Raw genomic sequence first — 20,129 nt, forward strand, 5'->3', positions numbered from 1 at the left:
GTATTCTCCAAATTTTCTTTGAAGTAAAATGGTCAATCTAATTCTTTATAGTCAACCATCTTCAAAATATCATTCTCAATTACTATCAATGCTAACCCATTTAAGCCTTTCCTGTGACATTATAGAGTATATATAGGTTTTCAACCACTTCAATTTGGAAAATTTTCTTTTTGTAGATGCAACTGTCAAATGAGTAGTCAACAAAATTATATATGCAATAATAACGTTAAGAAAAATATTACGTTTCACAAACCTCAAATATCTAATGGCTCCATTTTTTAAGTAGACAAGAATTCTCTTGGTAACTTCAATTCCATATACAATTTATTTCCATCAATATCTAATTTTTCATTATTCTTAAGAGTAGACTCAAAATAAGTACAATGAGACAACAAATTTGTATCATCTAGTGATGGCAACTTGAGAGGTAAATAAAAAGTCAACTTTTTTTTTTTTTTCATATTCTTGGTATTGTTCAAACCCCCTATTAAGAGAAACAATAACTTCATCAACGATATATAAAATTAATAATTAACTCTAAAAATTCTTCTCGAGATCATGGAACCATATTTTGGGTGTGATCCGAATTCTCATTAAAAAAAATTTCTTTTAATTTCACGCTTCAAAGAAAAAGGACATCAATGTTCATTTCCGTGGCATATTCTCTGAATCATTCCAAACATTCTTAAAGTCAACCTCTCTATATTGCTCAAAAAAATCAATTAATCCCTTTATTTATTTATTTTTCCATAGCAATATCGATAAGCATATTCTTTGGTTGTAAGTGTTACTAACCACCTTAACCGCACATAATATATCAAACCAAATAATAATAGCCACCAAAAACTCACAATCACTAAGCTCATTTGTTGTTAAAGATTTAGCTTCATTTTGCACTTTGAAATCATTATCACTAATTTCAACCACTTGAAGTAAAGCTTCATGTATTTCAGGCATTTGTTTTCTTATAACTTTAACACTCTCAATACGAGTCACCCAATGAGTGGATGAATACAGTTTAAGAGTAAATTTTTCAATTTTATTCTCAGGATTTCCCATCTTTTTGGAGAATGGGTAAATATAGTATAAATACGTTCTATGATTCCAAAAAAATCTCTAGCTTTACCATAACTATTAGCCATACGACACAAGGTGAAATCAATAGTATGAAACCACAAGGAGTGTAAAACATTCTTGGATTTATATCTAACAATTTTTTCTATACTCCTTATGCTTACCTTTCATATTCGACCCATTATCAAACCCTCGTCCCCTTACATCATCCATGTCAAGACTAAGATCCTTCAATTCATTTTGTAAACATCAAAAAGTCATTGACTTGTGGTATCATTCACATTTAAAAAGTCCTAAAAAGAACTTCTCGATAGTAATAGGACTAGATTATATATCAACATATTTTATCATAATAGACATTTGTTCTTGGTGGCTCACATTTGAAGTACAATCAAGTATGATTGAAAAATACTTTGCTTGTTTTATATTCTTAATGACTTCAGACTTGATTGTAGCACTAAACAAAAGTACATTTTCATTTTGAGCTCTAGGACCAAGATAATGAAAATGAACTTCATCCTTTTTAATATGTTGAACATGCTCTTGAATAATAGGATTGAATTCACATAACATTTCAATTAAGCCTAAAAAATTTCTATTACATTTTTATTTAATTCGTCACTAGTACACGAAATGCTAAGTTATGTATTGTAAGGTATTTCACAATTGAAACGAGTCTAAACAATACACCTTTTCAGTGATCCTTTTCTTTCTCGAGTTGTTCTAACTCCACTTTGTCAATAATCTCATTCTTTTGGAATCTAAAACACAAATCATACCAAGTTGTCATATTCTTAAAATGCTACTCTACCCATCATTAAAACCATTAGTAGCTAATTTTCCCTTACTAAGCCCTTTGCTAGATAATTTACAACAAAAAATTCAATAGACCTTTTTTTAATAAACAAGTCTCTCTATCACTTTTTTTTTTTTATTTTGTAATACTCTCGTATACAATGCAGAAGAAAAACACTTTAACAATTGGTTTTTGAGGCATTTCTCTATATAAAAATCTCTTTTAGGGCCTTTAGCTAAGAGATCAACTATTTTGGTACTGAGATTACCCTAAGTTCTAGAATCAAATATATCAATATGTAGCATCAATATCAATATCATTTTGAGCATTTAAAGCAACATTGTTCTTAACCTTATCAATAATATGATTAGTATTGCCAACAAGAACATAGTTTAACTGGCATAATGTTCCTACTATCAACCTCGTGGTTTGAGGTTCGATTCCCCCACCCCACACTTTAATTACAATACCTCTTCAAAAAAATAAATAAATAATATGATTAGTATTCTAAATTGACACATTACTAGAAGGGTTCTCATTAGACACATTTTCATCCAAATTAACACGATTATTAGCATTATCGTTTCCATAGATCTATTAATAAATTTAATTTATAAGAAAAAAATATTTTCTTTCTAGATCACCGAGAATCTACAAATTCTGTAGATAGTAGTGGATAGGAACCTTCCTTTTTCAATTATATATTTTTTTAGTTATTGTGTAGACAATAGCACATCCAAGAATTCTATGTAGGAGTACTATGTAATATAAAAATTATAATATTTATATATATTAAAAAATCACATATTATATAGTTTTGATATAGAGCTAACTCTACAAAAATATTTATATAAATATTATGATTTATTGTATAAATTTAAAAGTATCAAAACTACAAAGAGCGAGGAGAATTGGTTCGCTACTAAAAAATTTAAGTCAAGGATTTTATTTTATATATATTATATATAATTTTTTTTTTTTTTTTTTTTTTTTTTTGGGGGGGGGAAAAACCTAAATTCATTTTTTTAGATATCATGGGAGGAGGAGGAGAGGGAGGACCTTGAACCCACTAACAGATCATTCAATGTGGCCCTCCTTACCACTACACTACCAGCAGATTTTGGTAACTAAATTGAATTTCTTAATTTATATTTAAGCTCAAAATTTATATTAAAAATGCAAAAAGCATCAAGTTCGGAGGGAGAGGGGCACATGTCCCCTAACCCCTACGTGGATCTGCTGGTGTGTTAGATCTCCAGTAATACATTTTTATTTGGAACATATAGCTAATTAGTTATAGGGTGGGACCTACCGTGGGTTTTTTTTTTTTTTTTTCATTTACTCTTTCTACAGTCTTTTGTTGCACTCCCTAAATTCAAACAGGGAGTATATGTTCACCTCTATTCATGTTAGCCTCAATATTATTTGTAAAATTTTTTAATATATGATTATATCTTCTATTCTTAAATTGATTGTGTTCTCTCTTTTTATTTGTTCATTAATGTTCGCAAATTTTGAGTTAAATGATTCTTAATTTGAAACAAATATATACTATTTCATCTATGATCCAATCGTTCATGACTTGTAGTAATTGGATTCTCTTTTAAAATTCTTATTATCTTTAAAATTTTAATCTTTTCAATTAAGATAATTTATTTTATTTAGATTTCCTATCAACCATATGTTAGTCTAGATTTCAACAATATTAATCTTTCCTAATTGCAAGTAAATTTAAGGTTGATGATCATTATATACTATTTGACTCAATTTTGTTTCAAGATTTTTTATTTGCTTTTAAATATAATGTAGTAATTACCTAGATCTTAGTGGTGAGTCATATCTATTTTCTTATTTTATGTAAACTAACCGGGTATTTTAGTTTTTTTTATTATTTTTACCAAACGAAAGTTAACTATTTTTCAAAATAGATATTTAAATTTAGCTATTTGTCCAATTGATCCAATAATATTATCATTCGAATTCTGATTTGAGATGGGTGGTAGGCCACTTGATAAAACTTCACTTAACATATGTTAGTTGGGCATAGGATACCAAACTTCATCTTAAATCTTATAAGCCAAACCCTCACCAAAATTTCAATCATGTTATACTTTTAATAGAAGGGGATGTGACATATACCATCCAATTCATTTTGGTTGAATTAACATGGCCGGCAATTAGATAACAACTTTTTGTTTTTCCTTTTTTTCGGTTCAAACAGGTAGATAAAATAATAGATATGTATTGACATTTTATCAACAGATTCAAGGCAAATAATCATTTGAAATTTTAGAAAATAATTTATGCATATTTTCAAATGTAGATTTTAAACTATAGTCTACCATATTACCCTTAGGGATAAGTATAGTTAAATTCTCCCTTATATGTAAAAATATTGTATTTTATTATAGTTTATTGATAATTAATTGATTAATCTAACAGTATATTTAATAATACTAATTTTAATTTTACAATATCATTTTATATTAATTAACAAAAAATATTAAAAAATTGTTGATACTATTTTAATACTTTATATGTAATTATTTGATTTTAGTTTCATGTGTAATTAATTAATCTAACAATATATGCATATACAAAATTGGTAACTCCTCCAGATTAATTATCGTGCAAATCATTTTAAAAAATTTATCGTTCATGTCCAAATACATATAATAATATCTCAAACAGGCCCTTAGGGATGATTAATCCAAATTTATATATCCATGATTAAGGACCTATTTGGATTAAAAAAAAAAATGTTTTGAAAAAAACTCATTTTTATTTAAGGGATTATATTTCATTTTTGTCCAACTTTCCTATTATTTTTATAAAAAAAATGTACTAATGGCTTCTTAATTATACAAAATTATGGTCTAATTACCTTTTTATCCTCAACCTATAATTAATTACACATATTTTACAAAAAGAAACTCAAAAATTCCCTTGATTCACGTGCAAGATTTATTTCAACCAATTTTCATTCAATAAGTTGATACGTGAAATCAAAAAATAAAATTTCATTAAATGTATTTTCATTCACCCATTAACCTAACGAAAAAAATTTCAACAAATAAATACATTTTCTTTCTCCAATTAAATAAAATAAATAAAATTTTATCAAATAAATGCATTTTTTTTCTCTCCAACTGCCCGCCACATTTAAGGGTATTCTAGTATGAAAAATCCAAATCTTATATATGAAAATATAAAAAAGTTTGGACATTTATAAAAATAAGTTTTGAAAATGGATTAAATTTATAATAATCCGTTTATTTAAACACTTTTGATAAAAATGAATTAAAATATATGTGGTGGCCAAACATTTCAAATTCTTTTAATTTATTTTTTAAATTAAACATTTAAAAATGTACTTTCAAACATATCCTAAATTTGGTTCTTAAATTTTGAGCATATGTATCTCTAGAGTCATAAATTTGAGGTCTATCTTTTGGCTTAGAGTTTCGTTTTTAAATTTTATGTACCTGAAATTTTGTTTTCTGTTTTCTCCTAAATTTTTTTACATTAACTTTTATACTTTTCAAGATAATATTGGATAATTTTCCAGATATCAAAAACACAAAACAAATTTGTTTGATAATGATTTTATTATCTTTTAAAAAAATTATACTGACTTTCTCTCAAATTTTAATTATGACTTCTACATTTCTTAAAGAAACACTTTGAACTCCGACTAAATTCTAGAAATAAAAATAAGTTTTGAGAAACTATTTATTTTAATTTTTAAAATTTTGACTTCTATTTTTTAAAATATTTTGTTAAAAAATATATAGCGGTATATAGAAATTTATTGATAGAAATAGTATTAAAGCAACAAATTTAGAGGGATTTTTCAATTTAAAAAATCTCTCTCTCCCTCTCGATGTCTCTTACATGGGTTTATGGGTTGTGGAGGCGGCAATAGAATAGACGGCGTGTTTGGTTTGCATTGATGGCGATGGCGGTGGAGGGGATTTTTTCAGGTGGTTTTTGGTGATTGTGGAGGATGGGATTGAGAGGAGACAATTGTTGCGGTAGCGATGGTGACAGAGTAATGACTGGGGGATTTGATGTAATGGGAGGTGGCAGAGATGGAGTGGAAGGAGAAGTTGGCAATTTAAGTGCCAGCGATATTTAACCACCTTTATATTGTCTTTTCGGTGTACTTTCTCATTTATTAGGGTATGCTTTGGTACTCGAAAAATAAAGTAATTTTAAAAAAAATTGTAACAAATTTAGAGACAGAATGGGTGTTTATAGAGTTAATTTTCAAAAAGTAAAAACCAAAAACTTAGACCCTCGTTTGGTAACCGTTTCGTTATTTGTTTTTAGTTTTTGAAAATTAAGTCTATAACACTCATTCCATCTCTAAATTTCTTGATTTTTTAAATCTACTTCTGACCAATATTTTAAAACTGAGCCTAAATTTGGAAACTAAAAAAAGTAAGGTTTGAAAACTTGTTTTTCTTTTTAGAATTTGACTAAGAATACAACTCTCATACTTAAGTAAGTTGCAAATAATTGTAAGAAATTGAGGGAAAAAATAGGCTTGAATTAAAAAAAAAAAAAACGAAAAACTAACAATGTACCAAAATGGGGCTTAAATGGTTACCAAATGGAGCCTAAAATCATTATCTAATGAGACTTAAATTTTAGTTTTCAGAACTTAGCTTGAATTTTTAATATATTTGTAAAACATATAATAACAATACAAAGAAACTTATAAGCGTAAGTATTTTATAATTTTTTTAAAAAGTTCATTACAATATTAGTTTTCATAAATTAAAAAAAATGAAAATTAAAACCTAAATGATTATTTTAAATATTTTTTTTTTCAAAGATATTGTAATTAAAGTGTGTAGTAAGGGAATTGAATTTCAAACTTTGAGGTCGATAGTACGAATACTATGTCAATTGAGCTACGTTCTTGTTGGTATTTTAAATAAAATTTTAAAAAAGAGAAAATATGTTAATTATTACTAAATTATGTTTACTTGAATGATACGATGGAGTGATGTACCTATTAAATTAATGTGTGTGACATTACAAATTAATAAAGATACACATAAATAAACATGTAAGGCTATCATTTTATTTACAATGATAATGAATCAAAGTCTAAAAAAATATGATTGATTGGATCTAAATTCCAGAATTCAATAAACAATTTTATATATATATATATATATAATCGCATTATTGGTCACAATAATGTACTAAAAAATTACTAAAATGCAGTTAAATCGTTAATCATGGGATGGTGGAGGACTGGGTAGTTGTATGGTATGCAGCTAAAGGCCCCACATTACCCATCACAGCCATGTGGAAACTACCACGTGTCATCTTCTAATTGGGTTGCATAAATTAGTTTCTCTTAATTAATTTTTCAATGTTTTCAAATTATTTTAAGGACTGACGAAGAATAATATTCCAATCCACCGCTCGATTAAATTTCTCGAGTTTTAAGATTTAGTTTCTAAATTTTAAAAGATAGGGATGGATTTTAAATTTTCAATTTTATATTTTAAGGGTTGTTTAGGCTCTCAACACAGTGAATGTTATAATCTACAATTCACTATTAATTTACAGTTTTGTAACTCATTCACTTTTTCGGCTTTCAATTATAATGGTTGGTATTTCTAACTATGTCACACTGAAATAGTCTGCATCTCAAAACATACTATTATATCCTGGGCTAAAATAGTCTGCACCTCAAATACAAACTATTGTAGCTTATAGATTATAATTACGAACTATAATAACCAACTCAGCGTACTAAATGTCCTTAATAGATTTCTAAACTTTAAAAGTGTCTACTATGTCATTATCTAATATCAATAAATAATTTTACTTTATAATACTCACTAAAATCCTTATATTTTATGTTAAATAGATTTCTAAACTTTAAAAAAATGTCTAATATATAGGACTTTAAATATTTAGTTTGTTTCTAATATCTTTAATTTTGTGTCAAATTGTCAAATATTCATGAGCCTAAAGTTTAAAAACCAAATAAGTACAAATTTAAAAGTTCAAGACTTACATTAAACCATTTTTAATGTTCACATTCCAATTCCAAGTAAAACAGTTGTAAGCATTTTTTTTTTTAATTAAAACACTATTTTGATCTCTATATTTTGAAATTTGTTCAATTTTAGTCTATCCATCTTCAATAAATCTTAATTTTAGTCCGTGAAAATTAATTTTTACCAAAATTGATTTCATTCAAGGAAGTGTAAGATATAAATATGTTTTTCTCAAGAATTACAGTAAAAATAATAATAAATAATAAAAATATTTTTTTCAAACATTAATTTTAAAATTTATTGAAGATATAAAGTATAAAGTTCGATCATTTATTTATTTATTTTTATCAATGATTAGTCGTGAGATGCGCTAATTCAATATGCTTATCTTAACTCAAGGAATCAAATTACAAGGGGGAATAATCTTTCATGAAGGTACTACGGACACAATTTGTTTGTACTATAAATGTCCCATTACATTCAATCATAGTCGTTCATTAATTTCCATATGTCTTCGACAAAAATAATAATGTTGAGAATACAAAGGTTGTCTTGTTTTCTTATTTGGATGAATCCCTTTTGGATTCAACTTTTGTATTTTCTATTCATTTCATCTTTTGGGTTTTTTATTTTGGTTGTTTTAAATCCAAAAACTACTTCCAATAATTCTTTTAACCCAAAGAAATTAGATCTTTTCTTCACCTCTGTCTCAGCTTCCACAGTTTCAAGCATGTCAACAGTGGAAATGGAGGTTTTCTCAAATTCCCAACTCATTGTTTTGACAATTTTAATGTTTATAGGAGGTGAAGTTTTCACTTCCATGGTTGAACTTCAATTAAGGAAGTTCAAGCTCAAATTTTCTGAACAAAAAATTGCTTGTGTTTCAAGTGATTTAAGTGTAGAATTGGGAATTGTTAGGAATAATAATACTTTAGATATTATTATTCTAAAATACAATTCAATAAAGTTTTTGGGATTTGTAGTACTTGGTTATCTTCTAATTTTCAATTTCTTAGGCATAGGAATGGTTTTAATTTATTTCAAATTTGTTTCAAGTGCTAGACAAGTCTTGGAACAAAAAGGTTTAAAACTATCAACTTTTTCAATTTTTCTCATAGTTTCAACTTTTGCAAGTTGTGGGTTTGTACCAACAAATGAGAACATGATAGTATTTAAGAAGAATTTAGGTTTACTTATCATACTTATTCCTCAAGCACTTATTGGAAATACATTGTTTCCTTCTTGTTTGAGGATTTGTATTTGGAGTTTAGGAAAATTTATGAAGAAGAAGAAAGAAATTGTTGGGTTCTTGTTGAAAAATAGTGAAGAAATTGGGTATTTACATTTGCTTCCAAAGCTACATTCATTGCTTTTGGTTGGGAGTGTTTTAGGGTTTGTTTTAATGCAATTTGTAGCAATTGGAGCAATGGAGTGGAGATCAAATGCATTAAGTGGATTAAATTGTGTTGAGAAATTGATTGGGATTTTGTTTTTGAGTGTAAATTCAAGACATAGTGGTGAATCCATTGTTGATCTATCAAGACTCTCTTCAGCCATCTTGCTTCTCTTTGTTGCCATGATGTTAGTTTCCTTCTCTCTCTTTTAATTAATTTTTGCTTTAATTCCATTCAATTTAATGCAGAAATTATTAACTCAATTAAGTACTACAACATTTTCTTTGGAAAATATTAAATAAAGAAGACATACTTTGTTATTCTTCACGGGATGTTTGATAACTTATTAGTTTTTTTTATAAAAAAATAGTTTTAAATTTAGGTTATAATCATCGATTTCTATGAACATAAGAGTTTCTTTGAGAAGTATTTGAGAAGTATTTTCAAAATTCAAACTAAGTTTTGAAATTTGAAATTTGGTTATATGAATTTAAATGTTCTTTAAAAGAGAGAGAAAAAGAAAAGAAAATATGAGAATCATCCTAAAGAATTGTGAGAAAACAATTTTCAAAAACTAAAAACTAAAAATTAAATCATGAGCCCGACTATGTAGTTTTAAGTTTTCGTGTTTTGAAAATTGGGCTTCTTTCATTATGATTTTTTTAAACCATAATTTTCATCTCTATAAATGACATGTTTAGATTCTTAAGACCTCGCATGACTCCCTTATTCGAGTCTTGTATGAATATAAAGGAATGCGTCAAAATTAAATGACTCAGGACATCCAATCGGTAGCATCGTAAAATTCCTCAAAAATAAAAACTACTTCAAAAAAAATTATTAATTTAAAAAAAAAAAAAAAATCTTGGCTTGGGCTTTAAAATGCTCCTAAAAATTAAATAAATAACATAGCAAAGAAACACATAGATAGTAATGTTTATAAGCTTAATTTTCAAAACCCAAAAAAAAAATGAGGGTTTTTGATAACCATTTGATTTTTCGTTTTAGTTTTTAAAAATTTAGAATTGTGTTTATTACTATTTCTTTACCATGGTTTAAACATTTGGATTCATAACTAAATCCTTAAAAATTAATTTTGTTTGAGTTTTCAAAATTTGACTTGAAAGTTTGAAGATGTTTCTAGAATGTAAACAATAAATTAAAAGTCATGGTGTTTATAAATTTAATCTTAAAAAAATACAACAAAACAAAAACCTCTCAAATAATCATCAAACATGGCTTAAATTCTTCTGTGTGTTTTAAATATTATTTAGAACAAATATACAATTAAAATAATCAATAATACACTCAATTCCTTGTGCTAGTCAAAATAAAAAGAAATATATATTCATTGAGTTGACTATCAAGGTATTCTAATAATGACATTATTAATAATTAGAAATTTTTTTTTTAAGGATGACTACTTTTATTTATTTATTTATTTATTTTTGAAAAATGACTCATATTATTAGTGACCAGGAATCCTCGTAGAAACAAGTCTTAATTTATGTTTTTTATTGGTAAAATTTTGACTTATGATTAGCATATGCATATATTCTATAATCTATATCATTTTTACTATATAATTAATCTAGTGACTACTCAAGGTAGATTGATTATATTATTTGAGTTTTTTAATGAAGAAATATTTTACTAATAATCAAATATTTTATATTATTAAAAAATATTGAATTATTATTATTATTATTTAATGAAAAATATTAAGTTGCCATAAAAAATTAGATCCAAAAGTTAAAAGTAGTTTTTTTCTTTAAAAAAACCTTATTCTTTATTTTTTTTTATTTAAAAACAGTTTTAAATTATTTTTAATTTTGAGATTTATTTATGCAATTTTTTTATTCTTTTGTTCTTTCCCATTTTTTCTATGCTAATTTAAAAATTTTAACAAATCAAAATTCGCCAAGAGACTACTAATACAATGACTATACGTGACTAACCAATGATAATATAAAATTTAAAAAAAAAAAAATCAATGACAATATGGTTTTGCACTTCTTTCCTAAACTTTCATTTATAACAATTTGATACTTCTTTTCCTTTATAAATTTGACTCTACCTTTCTTAACTATATTTATTTAATTTTGAATGACTTAATTTTTTGACCTTTAATCATTTTATCAATATCAATTTACACGTGTAAAAAATTCTATTATATGTTACATTCTTTAAAAATTCAAATACCAAAAAGCAATTCTTAACTATAAGTTTACAACATCAAAGAACCATATCTTATTTTACAAAACAGAAACTTTCTTTTCAAGTATTAGTCACAAATTTGTTATATTAAGGACAAAGTTTAATATTTATTTTTAAAAATCTTATTGTTAAGTTAGGTATAAATTTAATACTCAACAGATTAGTAAGAATTTGAATTTAGAACTAGCTCATTTGTTTTAACATTAATTCCTTATTTATTTAACCACAAAGAAAGTATTTAAGTATTAAATTAAATTCTTATTATTATTTGGTTGATGGGTTTTAATTTTTTGCAGGTATCTTCCACCTTACACTTCTTTCATGCCAATAAAAATTGATGAAGGAGAAGAAGAAGAAAATCAATTATTGGAAGCCAATAAAAGAAGTAGAAAAATTAAAAGGGCAAAATTTATGGATAATTTTGTCTTTTCCCAACTCTTTTATCTCATCATCTTCATCTTTATTATATGCATTACAGAGAGACATAATATCAAGGAAGATCCTCTCAATTTCAATATTTTCAACATTATTTTTGAAGTTATCAGGTAATTAACCTTTAATTAATTTTTTTCTTCATATTCTACAAATTTTTGGTCAAAATAAAAATTATAATTTTCCAAAAATTTCCACCCACAAATAATGTACTTTTCATTTTTCTCTTTCTAATTTCATGATCCTTTTATTTCACATTAAATTTTTAATTTTTCAAAAGTAGTTTTCATGAGGTTCAATCTTGCAAATTTTATAGCGTAATCTAGTTGAATACTTATTCGTGTCAACTTTTAAATTATATTATTATTTAGGATTTACAGATAAAGGAAATTTAAGAGTATAGGGTTTGAAGTTAGAAAAAAAATTATAATTAAATCTTCACACTTTGTCATTAAATCTTTTCATAGTACCTATTTCCTCAACATCACACCCTTGTATTTTGTACGTATTTTTTTAATGTATTTTTTATTTTTTTTTTCTCTATATAATTTTACATTTTCTTTTTGTCATTAAAGCTTCTAATAATTTCAATTTAGTCTTCCTATCTTCTTTTTTAACCACCTCTTCCTCTTTTATTTTATTTTTTTCTCTTTTTCTTCATGGAGCCTTTTTTTTTTCTAATGATAAAGGATTGATATAGTAAAATTGAAAACTCACATCCTTTCACAAATATATAAGTCTCTTCACATTATAAATACACTTCTTACTCTCTTTTTTTTAATGTATTTTATTAAAAAAAACATTTAAAATTATATTTTTTTAGAGAAAAAAGAACATTCAAAATTATAAAATAGAAATATATTTACTTCATTTAAAGTTTACAATTTTTTGTCCAACATTTAACAATTTAAAATCAACAAAAATAATTTTTTATATTTCACCATAGAAAATTATATGCTTAAAAGAATTTAAACTCTTTTATTACTTTAAAATTTAATCTAAGATATTTACTCTTTAAATTTAATTAGAAGTAATAATCATTTAAAAAAACATCTTCTAAAGATTTTTAACCACTCTATATGCCTTCAAACTAGTACTATTAAATTCCTATGTGTGACACTTTCATATAATTGTCTAAGATTGAAAGGAAATTTGTAAATTAATAAAATTTGAAAATACGTGTTTAAATTTGGACAGTGCATATGGAAATGTGGGGTTTACGATGGGATATAACTGCAAAAGACAAATTCATCCTCAAAGCAATTGTGCCGACAAATCGTTCGGGTTTTCAGGAAAATGGAGCGACAATGGAAAGGTGGTTCTTATTGTCGTCATGATCTTTGGACGACTAAAGAAGTTTAATATGAACAAACAAAGACCTTGGAAGCTTCTCTAAATAATCTTTGACCCACGTGGAAATAACACCTTTATTTGTAATTAAAAAAAATTGTAACTTTGCCTATCGTAATATTTCAAAATATTCCCCTAGAAATTTACTAATGTGTTACAAATGAACACAATTCAAGAATTTTAGGTAAATTTACACTTAATTTAACTGAAAATTTTAGCATATTTATTAAGAGGTCAAAAGTTCGAATCACTCAAATCGGATTCAAAATTTAATCATGAGATTGGATAAAAATAATAATTTTTGACATACATATATATATATATATATATATTTAACTGAGTAAAATACTAAATCTAATTTTTAAATCTTCATAATTAAATAAGTAAAAAAATTAAATATATAAAAAAGGAAATTAATAATATTTTATTCAAGTAACTTTTATATGCATGTGTATATGTATACTTGTAAATTTTTATTATTTACTTTTAAAAAATGATTAAATCTATTGCTATATTAAAAGAGAGAAGGAGGGAGAATCTTTTCTTCCCAATTTGCCCTTCATTTTACCCTAAATCATGTATGTATCTTTTCTTTCAACAAACACGACTTATAACTCTTGCAAAACAATGTGACCAACTTCTGCATTTGAAAACAGATTTTCCTCTTTTCTATGTTGGAAAAATGTCTTTCCTTTTTACAAAAGCAAATGAATAATTATCTTCTCTGTGTTGGAAAAAGATGTTAGATAAATGAATAATTATTCGAATTGAAGCCTATCGTAAGACAAATCGAAAAATGTATCATACCAAATAATGCGGGTTATCTTTCTCTTTTCTAGATTTGTTCTATGTGCCTCTCTTTAATTACTAAGGTATTTCATCTTTTTTATAGTAATAAAATATATCATCAAATAAGGCATTTCATTTTTTTTTTATTATTATTTTGTACGTCTCTCTTTAATTACTAGAGTTCTTTTCGAGAGATTTGAAAGTGAGAAAAGGTATCATCAAATAAGGTATTTGATCTATTTTTTCCCTCTTTTTTTAAGTAATATATGTCATCTCTTTAAAATAATATGATATAAGATATTTCCTCTATTTAGTTTTACCATTTTAAATACAGTTTTATCATCAAATGTGTATTATAAATTTCAAGTTTTGAATGAACAACCTATAATCAAAGTGTTTTTATTTTTATTCCAGTATTCAAATTGGAAGAGATTTAGTGATATATTTATTGTTTTTTTCATTTTCAACCTTCAATTCTTGAAAAAAAACTTCTATATCTAAACAAATATTTTCTTTTTAAGAAATTCATTTTTTATATACATTTTTTTAATCACCATTCTTCTTTTCCAAGATTTCATAGTGAAAAAAAATATTGAAATAAGTTTACTTTTTTCTTTTTATAAAAAACTATTTTAATATGACTTGGCTATGATATCTTTTGCATGAAACATAGAATGAAGTATGCAAGAAATAGAAGAAATGGACACGTGATGTATGTGTGGCATGAAGAATATAGAGTAAATGGAGTTGGTGGAAGCATGCATGGTTGATACATGGCAAAGAGAGATGAAATAGAAAATTATGGAATGAAAAATTATGATGATAGAATAGAATGAGTATGTTGGTATTGATGAGGCAAAGGTTTAATATAATATGTGTGTTTGAAATGATGATGAAAACTTTGTGTAAATTGAAAGTTAATAAAAGAAGACTAAATTAGTTATTGGAAATTATAAAAATTGGTAAAGAAAGATTGATGTAAATAAAGAAAATTTGATGTAAATAAAATAGGTATTGGAAATATGAATACTTGAATTGTTTGGGAGAAATGAAGAACTTTTTTATTTTATAAACCAAGGTACAGGTTCTCTTGATTTTCTCTCTAAGGCAAAAACTAAAAAGATGCGGAAGAAAAAAACTTGTCGAAGGAAAAACTTGTGTCCCTAGATTCATACTACACCCTCTTTATAGAGATAGTAAGCTTATTATGCATTACATTGGGTGGACACGTTATAGGACACATGACACCTAAAGTCTAAAAACCAAACATTTGTACAATACATTGAAACTAAAGTTTGACACGCATACAACATTTTGTCTTCAATTGGATTTTGTCGTCTACTTATTTGGATTAGTGGATTGAGTTGGCGTGTGGATGTGACGCATAAAATTTGTAAATTCGTTGTCACATCTTTCTTGAATATTGGATGTATTTTCTTCTTGACTGGTAGTGGATGGAGACGAAATTTATTGAAGAATAATATTGAGCTCTTCTTTATTTGATATTTGTGTCATTGTAGCCACCAATCTTGATTTTTTAGTAAAAAATTGTTGATTCTTTTGTAGGTTTGGTTTCATGTTGTTGGCATAAATGGAAAACCATTTTTCCACCACATTTTTTGAAGTAACGGTTGTGTTGTATTTGTCCCATCACTTGATTCAATATGATTGAGATAGGCGGAAGATGTCATTTGACTCTGTAACTAAATAATTCCAGCAAAAGATCCAGGCTAGATGAAAGTAATTTAAAAACGTAGAATTAAATCAAAAGAATTTGAGAAAATATTATTTAAAAAATATTTAAAACTTTCATGAATTGAGTATGGTAGGTTAGCCTCATTAAGGCCTTAGGTGATAAATTTAGTGGGTTTATTTATTACTTTTTGTGAACGTTTCTCTAGAAAAAAATTCTAAAAAAAAAGTATTTGGTCGTAGTATTTCTTTTTTATTTTTGTTCAAATGACTAAATTCATATTAAGAATTTTTTTTTTGTATTGAATTTTTAATGAATGTGTCCTAAAAGGAAAATTCTTATAACTAGAAAAATCCTAAAATATTGACACTTATAATAAAAAGTTCAAAAAATACTTTGTACTTTTGAAACTTTTTGTTATAAATTTTAAATATTTTTAAATATTTTTTTTATATTTAAAAAGGTCCCTCGAGTTTGTTAAGAATAAAAGATTTATTTAGGTATAGAATCTTATTCTTAAAATTTATAGGTTTAAAATTTTAAAAATAAAAAACATACAACTAAATTTCTTTGATTTTGAATAGAGTACTAAAAATTTATAAGTTGTTCGCTCAAATCTTAAAGAATATGCATAGTGATTAAAGAAAGACATTCTTTTAATTTCTAAACTTGTTTTTTATTTTTAAAATTTTAAAATCTTTAAATTTTAAAAACAAGATTCTATACCTAAATAAATCTTTTGTTCTTAACAAACTCTTTTTATTTATTTATATATATTTTTTAATCAATATGCTTTTTTCTTTTAACGTTTGATAGTGAAAAAATATCAAAAGAAGGCTTCTTTTTTTTCTTTTTTTCCCTTTTTATAAAAAATTATTTTTTCCATATATATATATATATATAGGCGATAAGTTTACTGGTTGTGTTTATTACTTTTCTGAACGTTTTTATCTTAAAAAAAAAAAATCTAAAAAGAAACAAGTAATTGGTTGCTGTATTTTTTTTTTTTCTTTAAATTTTTCCCAATTCACTGAATTTCAAGTAAGGGTTTTTTTTTTGTTTTTTAATTTTCACTTCAATATATGTATTACTTTTACATTTTATGAATGTTCAAATCTTTGAAAACAAATTTATGTATCTAAATAATTTTATTTTTTATGTTAAGAAGATATACTAATTTATCAATAATTTATTTGAAAATGCGTGTAAAATAATATAACTTGATAATTATTTGGAGTGTTTCCCTCTTATTTTATGAATGTTCAATTTCTTTTAGATATATATATAGAAGAAAAAAAAAATGTATCTAAACCATTCCTTTTTGTTTCATTCTTTTAATTTTAAGTGTATATATAATATATTTTTTTAATACTTTATTATGCTGTCCCTTTAAAAATTTTAATATATCTTTCATTTCATGTATTTTAGTTATATCCTTATTATTACTACTACTATTATTTTTTTGTATTTTTCTATCTCTTCCATTATTTTTAACTTTAAGGCACTTAGCGAGAAGTATATTCATTCACCATTTATATTAATATTTCACCTTTTTTAGACAACTATTTATATTTCACCTTAAAAATATTCTAAAGATTTTTAACATGTCTATTTTATTTTCAGGGTAAATTAACCTAAAACAAAATACATATAGTTTTAGTACTAATTTTTTTCATTAATAAATTTATGTCAAATTATTCAAACTAAATGATATATATATTCATTCAATATTCAAATTCTACCGTAAAAAATTAAATTCCAACAAAATTTAACCACATCGCAGGTGCTTTTTAACTAATATTTTTAAAAAGGGAAACATTTCCTTTTATTAGAAGTATTTATAATTTTTTTGCATTAAAATGTCAAAGAGTAATTAAATATGATTTTAAGAATTTGGCTCTAAGTTACTCCACACACACACAAAATTTGAACTATCGGCATTCTTACAATTTTATGAAAATGATAATTAAAAGCTTGAAAAAATAAATTATGTCGATGCCAACTTTTAATTTACCTAAGCTATATGTGACAACGACAATAAATTTGTAATTTGGGGAAGAGAGGTCCTGCAAAACAAAGAAAAATGACTCTAATGCCTAAATTAATAAGAGAATTAAATAATTGAGAAGAAATCAAACGTTTTAAGTTACCTCATATAGAGGCATAATGACGTATTTATTGGAGATTTGACCTAAGGTTTAATTTAAACCTCCTAGGATTAGGATATCGATTTTTCTTAATTTTTGGCAAGTTAGATCAAATCTTATCTTTATCTCATTTTATCTTGATTTTTGGTTTTATCCTACCAAGTCAAAATTCATCCCTCAATAATATATAACAACTCAAAAAGAGGAAGGGAAAAAAATGAAATTTGGGATAAATCTAACACGAAAAATATAATATCATTATGTTTATTGATATTTTATAAATTATTTTAATTTTTTTTAAAACAATTATGACCTACAATCATTTACAAGAAATAAAAGCCTGTATTTTTAAAATAAAAAAGCCCCTAACATAATGCCATACAAGTCTAAATTGTTACAAAATAGATAGAAAAGAAGAGCAAACATAAGAACATTGAGGTGTCATGTACAAAGGCACCTTACAGTTCTATTTATAGGGCATAGTGGATTGTATGTTACAAAGTAAAAAAATTGATGGGGGAGGTTATGGGATTGGGTACCCTATGAAGGTTAGGGGTGTGATGTAACATAACTAAGTTATGGATATCTACAATATTACATTTATAATACTCTCCCTTAGAATCCATAGTATATAAAATATCTCGTTAAAGCCTTACTAGGAAAAACTCAATGGGATAAAAACTTAGTAAAAGAAAAAGAGTACATCATTCATATACTTTAATAACTGCCTCACTACAAATCTTGCTAGGAAAACCCATTAGGACAAAATCATATTCAAGGATAAAAGATAGCACATTTACTCCCCTCATGAAAACATCACTTGATACTCTTGGTTGTCACATACAAATGTTGTGTATTAACTTCTCAAATGTCGTTGCATGTAACACCTTTGTCATTAAGTTTTTCAAGTCGTTTTTTGAAGAAAATTATTGAATAGTGATGTTAGTATTTTATAAAGAAACTCGTATGAGGAGAACCTTGAGTGAAAGTGGATCGACCAAATTCCATTAATTATTGAATACAAAGTTATAGTAAACAGACAATAAGATATGCATTTAAAGTCTAAATTACAACATGCTTTACAAGAAATTGTTTCAAGAAACATCACCTTTGTAAAACCTTTTCTTCACGATCTCCCTTGTACGTATCACAAACTTCTAAGACCTTCTTCAAGATAAAGCCTCGAACAAAAACCCGAAAACTACCACAATGAAACTTTGGTATTCTCAAGGTGAGAATCCAGGAGTTATGGGCTCTAACTATTTTGGTTAAGAGAGAAAAGATTTAAGATAGAGGAGGAAGAAGATTGAGAACTATATCAAGAACACAAAATCCACAGAACGTAATTTCTTTCTCTCAATCGTTCAACAACAACAATAGAGAAGAAGAAAACGATTTTCTTTTATTCTCCTTGCCATAAAAACATAACCACCCCACTAATGTGGGTGGAGAGAAAAGATGGAGAAGGGACTTGTAACTCCATTCCTTATTATTCAAATAATAATAATATAATATAAATAAATATGATAACTAACTTATCATACTATATATATAATAAATTATATGTTACATCAAATATAACATATAACCTATAGTTCTAATATTGTATCACATACAATATAAACTATAGTTTCTTTTCTTTATTATATGACATTTAATATAAATCATATTTATATTAAATTTAACAACAATGAATCTCATTCATAGAAAATATATTTGAATCTCATTCAAATATTTATTTCCTCCAATTAAGCTATAATGTATCAAATACATTATGACAATAATATCACATATAATTGAATCAATTTAATTATATCATATATAATTAAATCCCTCTATTAATTTGAACAATTCAAATTAATCCAAAAATTGATTCTCAACTAAATCCTATTGAGCTACTAAGAAGACCTCATGGACCTGTAGCTTGAAACTCCAACGGTACATGAATAATTAATGGAACTCTTTAATTACATTATTCACCATCCGTTAACTGTCGGGTACTCCACTAAAGGCCGACAGCTGCACTCTTTGTACTACAAATATATTTCTATGTCCATTGGATATAACCAATCAACAGTATGATGACCCTTCATAATTATCGTTTTACCCCTGTGGTTTCATCTAACTCCTTAAATACCACTGATCCTTCTAATGAACAATAGATCATAGTCCTACTATGACTAAACTCCTCTTAGGCCAGGAGATGGTGAG

At 25.6% G+C, this 20,129-nt stretch overlaps 1 protein-coding gene across 1 annotated transcript; it reads left to right on the forward strand.

Moving 5' to 3' along the window:
• Positions 1-8,414: 8,414 nt before the first annotated feature.
• On the forward strand, positions 8,415-13,418 carry LOC120071189 (cation transporter HKT1;3-like). Its single transcript, XM_039023309.2, has 3 exons — positions 8,415-9,477; positions 11,804-12,052; positions 13,137-13,418. The coding sequence occupies exons 1-3, from the start codon at positions 8,426-8,428 to the stop codon at positions 13,333-13,335; spliced, it is 1,500 nt and encodes a 499-aa protein (XP_038879237.1). The 5' UTR covers positions 8,415-8,425; the 3' UTR covers positions 13,336-13,418.
• The last annotated feature ends 6,711 nt before the right edge of the window (positions 13,419-20,129 follow it).

Source organism: Benincasa hispida, chromosome 2 (genome assembly GCF_027475165.1).
Source record: "Benincasa hispida cultivar pf3 chromosome 2, pf3_genome.v1.1, whole genome shotgun sequence".
NCBI classification, from domain to species: Eukaryota; Viridiplantae; Streptophyta; class Magnoliopsida; order Cucurbitales; family Cucurbitaceae; genus Benincasa; species Benincasa hispida.